We start from the raw sequence: 4,592 nt of genomic DNA on the forward strand, positions 1-4,592 counted from the left end.
CATCTCCACACTCTGCATTCCCTTGAAATTTCATCTTTCTGGTGTCCCCTCTTATCCATAATAGTTCTTCCACTACCTCCTTCATTGATGGTCTTTTCCTTCTTTCAAGATGAAGACATTCTCTTGATACTCTGGCCATATCTTTCATCTTTTGGAAGTTTTCCTCTCCCAATAATTTGGCATCTAAGATCTCTCTCAGATGATTGTTGTTGAACTTGGATAGAAAAAGGCTAGATAAACTCATCTCATTATGGTTCCTTTTTGTGCAAATGGGTTTTAGAGCTATCAAAAGCTCAACTAGGACTATGCCAAAACTATACACATCACTTTTTTTGGTGAGTTGAAAAGTTTGGAAGTAGTCAGGATCCAAATAACCCCATGTGCCCTTTATATTATTAGTGGTCACATGTGTGTTATTAGAAGTAGAGATGACATGAGAAATCCCAAAGTTTGTAAGTTTGGGAGAAAGTTTGTCATTCAATAGAATATTAGACAATTTTACATCCTAGTGGAAAATGGGTTGAGATGCTCTAGAATGTAGATATGCCAAAGCCTCCCCTATTTCAATTCCATAGACATGATGCCCAAGACAAAGACTCCTCTTTTGACTGTAGATGTTGAAATAATGTTTCATTGGGAACAAATTCAGATACCAACAATGGGTATTTAGTTTAAATGCAACACCCTAACAATTTCACTATGTTTCTATGATTTATTTGAGAAAGAATTGTAACTTCGTTGAGAAACTCATGATCATCCTTCAGATTTATAGCCTTCTTGGACTTTTTAATGGCCACAAGAGTGTCATCTGACAAAATTCCTTTAAGCACAATTCCAAAGCCACCACTTCCCAACATCATTTCATTTCAATAATTTTTGGAAGCTCTTTCCAATTCTTTAGCAGAGAAAATTTTTAAGCTTTCTCTCCCCACTGTAAAAGCAATGTGTTGCTGCAACAGCTGATAATACTTAGCCTCCAAACGTTTCAAGTGGTGCTTCTTTAATCACCAAAAAATAGTTATTATCAAATATGTTTAAGCCAAGCAAGTCACCAAAAAAGAGCATACCAAACATTTGGTTACCTATGGTGGCAGATAAGACTAGGTGGTTGAAAGTTGCGGATCTGCATCCCAACCCATCTGTAAAACCATCTCCAACGAATCCTTTTGCACATGAGCATTTGTAGGAACCTGCCAAATTATGGCATATTCCCCCTCCCTTCTTTCTAACGCACATATTTGCCTCTTTATGACTGCATTCATCTATATTTGATCAACATTCGTCATCCTTGTCGTTATGATCTTTGAGATCGTAAAGAGCAATACTAATAAAGGAGAACTCACGCGGTTATAATTAGCAAAAGTGGGGAGATATACCTGTGCAATCGGTGCCTTTGGAGTAACCATTTCCTTCATACCCTGGGAGACATTCGCATACGTACCCCTTTCCTGAAGGCGACTCAAGACATTTTTCTTTCGAGGAGCAAACATAATCGCCCATGGTTTTAGCCGTCGCACAATCTTGGTCCCCAATACCCCCGTTAAGGCGGAGACCATAAGTAACATTCCAGGCTGATTTATTATTATCCGTGATATTGAAGGTGGAGGGCTCTATTACGGTGGAGAAGGTGGAAGGGTCCATTATGGTAGAGAAGCCGCACGAGGTAGTATTATTGGGCAAATGAAAGACACCCCCACCAGTGAAATTTATCAAGCGCAAATTATCTGGAAATGAAATTTCACAACAGCCATAGCGACAGTATGGTATTTGACTACTTCGTAAGTCAACTGATACGCATCTGGCCTCTCCCAGTTCCCCAAAACTGTATGTACCGAATGTATTGTTGCCGATAACCACGACCCTATTTGACTCAGATAGAGTGTATGGGTCATCTAGAAGAAAGAAATTTCTAGAAATATTGCTTGGACCGCATGAAACGGCCCTGATAGAAGAAGAATTAATGATCAAATGACCCTTATAATCGATCTTCATGATCCTGGAATATTAACCCCAATTAAATTCATTAACAAAACAACTATTTACAAAGCCCGCCGTAAACGCAAGGACATTTTTAATCCCACTATCTTGGTCGTCGATGCACGTGATCCTAAAATCAGGATGTCCACAATCATTGAACCACATTTTTCAGGAACACATTTTCCAAGAGTGAAGCCCACCAAACAGACACAGATAACAAAGCGAGCCAGAAGTCCGCAAGGCATTTCCATTTGCCACAACATTTTGTTCTTGAGCAGTCATTGACAAATGAAAAACCGCAAGGAAATAAATAGTATAAGCCGGCAAGATTGAATGGGTCACTATGGAAGAAATTGCAATACACAAGTCGAGATGTTTCCTGTTGTTGAATGGGTCAGTGCATGTATAGATTATTGTGAATCGTCAATTCAACAGACGTCGTCCACACATTTTCATGTGCCCGGTATGTTGACTGGTGTTTTTACTATCTCAGCGTGTGAGAAACGGTAATTCAGGTGCCCTGTGAGAATATATTGGGAAAGAATAGTTCTACATGGTGTATAAAATATCTCACCGTTGAAAAGATGTTCGAAGAAGTGTAAGGTGAGGAGCGGGCCACATCTCCATCTTTGACATTTTCATCTGAGTAGTAATGATATATCCTTTTCTTTCCGTGTTCAATCATTTCCACAAAAAAAAAAAAAAAAGTTATTATAGGTGTAGATGTAGGGTACTGTCTATTCATATAATTTACAAACACTTATAATTAGCTAACATATATGCTAATATAATATTGTTTGTTAGTAATATATTTTTTTATCAAGGTGCAAATAAGTTGCTGCATAGACAGTACAATAGATGTAGATGGATTGAATATGAAGCCACTATCATTATGTGATAGACTAATTATTGGACAAAGAAATGGGTTGGTTTTAAAATTAAATTATGTATTAAAAGTTTATAAATGCAATAATTTTTTATATTCAAAAACTACAATTATATATAGATCTTTAGTATACATAATACTTTTCAAATAACATGAGTGTATATTAGTTTTGGTGTGTTAAGTCTACAAATATCTTTGTGGAGGCACATATTGTACTTAGACAAATTGATAAAAACAAGTACCTTTAGAATGACATCTCTCACCTTATTAGGCCATAGGTGTTCCCTATATGAATTGCACAAGCTAATTTGTGCAACCAATGGTTGGAAATTGTGGAATAGATTTGGATGACCATTAGACAATCGTAATTGTTCATTTGGTGATGGCAAAAATGTGAATAAATTTATGAATAAAGTAGGTAGGCTGAACAAATCTAAGTACACTCTCCTTTCCTCAACATCAATTTGATTGGTGAATGGCCCATAATATCCTGAAGCTTATTACTCACACTCTAACGTCTGGCAAGCTGCAGATGACCACTCATAATCCACTTGCCAACTTGTTAACTGACACTGCTAGCTCACATGACCCCAACTCACAATTTCTTACCACCGTCTTCTATTTTTTCTATATATTTAACTCAAACAATAATAATCACCAAAAGAACAACAATCAGATGGCTTTGATGATAACAAGCGATGACTCCCCACCCATAAATGCCTTTGTAGGAGTCGATGAATACCAAGAGTTGAAGAATACCAAGAGTTGAAGTGTGTAAATAGATAGATGAATGTGTCTATATGAGGAGTGCGACGCAGGCCACGGGAAAAATATGTTGCAGATATTAGGGACTCTAGTAGACTTTTGACATCGTAGAGGCCGTCGTTGTGGTATATGACCATGGCTTACAAGATCATATGGGCTAAGGCTCTACTTCACTTTTCCCGCATTGTCAGATTATACGATGGCTATGGTTGCATGGAGGGGAAAAAGAGAAGTAGGGACACAACAAAGTGGAGCCACCGACATACACAAAGATTAAAATTGGAAAGGGAGAAGATTTACAATGAGCAATGATTAGGTAGAGCTTTTGACTATTTTGTATATTAAATAACATGATTGTAAAAATCAAAATGGTATTCCTATTTGATTATAACCATCAAATTAGTTAAAAGTTTACAAAAAATTGTTGTAATATATGTTAATATATATAATTAGATTTAAGAGTAAGGTAAGAACTTCCAGTAAATTATGAGCTTCTTCTTTGAGAAATCTTACTTCAAATCTATTCAAGTTTAATTAATAATCATAATAATTAGTCATAATAAAACAAATAATAATAATTAATCTTAGCTTCAACGTCTTATCAATCCTCAAAAAAAAATAGTATCATCAAAAGGATTTCTACAATTCATAAGATGTATTTTCTTTTAAATTAGAGAATGTGTGTATTCACACTCCATCCATCACAATATGAAAGAAACAAACATCACAGAAAAGTTAAATTTATTATAAAAAATAAAGACTTCAAATATTTTTTAAAAATAAGTTTTATATATTTTATATATTTTATATATTTTTATATTTATAATATATAATATTTTATGTTCAAATCTACATTCCAAATTGAATTAAATATTAAATATTTAAATTATATATTTAGTATTAAATTTTCTATGTTAAATATAAAGTAACATATAACAATAAATAATTTGTATTAATTATGTTA

The 4,592-nt window shown here is 34.8% G+C and overlaps 1 protein-coding gene across 1 annotated transcript; it reads right to left on the bottom strand.

Moving 5' to 3' along the window:
• Window positions 1-434: 434 nt before the first annotated feature.
• LOC149575490 (wall-associated receptor kinase 2-like) lies at window positions 435-2,392 on the bottom strand. The gene is made up of 2 exons (XM_089812232.1): window positions 1,377-2,392; window positions 435-1,262 (listed from the first exon to the last, which is right to left on the bottom strand). The coding sequence occupies exons 1-2, from the start codon at window positions 1,990-1,992 to the stop codon at window positions 970-972; spliced, it is 909 nt and encodes a 302-aa protein (XP_089668358.1). The 5' UTR covers window positions 1,993-2,392; the 3' UTR covers window positions 435-969.
• Between the last annotated feature and the right edge of the window lie 2,200 nt (window positions 2,393-4,592).

This window comes from Cupressus sempervirens, chromosome 2 (genome assembly GCF_028749045.1).
Source record: "Cupressus sempervirens isolate cs-2001-9-10 chromosome 2, ASM2874904v1, whole genome shotgun sequence".
NCBI lineage: Eukaryota > Viridiplantae > Streptophyta > Pinopsida > Cupressales > Cupressaceae > Cupressus > Cupressus sempervirens.

What these genes read in the sequence shown, in the direction of transcription:
- LOC149575490 (XM_089812232.1), bottom strand. Translation starts at nt 1,992, where the DNA reads ATGAAGATCGATTATAAGGGTCATTTGATCATTAATTCTTCTTCTATC. An exon ending in CAAAGGCACCGATTGCACAG is followed by an intron (nt 1,263 to 1,376) that starts GTATATCTCCCC and finishes GATCAAATATAG; the next exon opens with ATGAATGCAGTCATAAAGAG.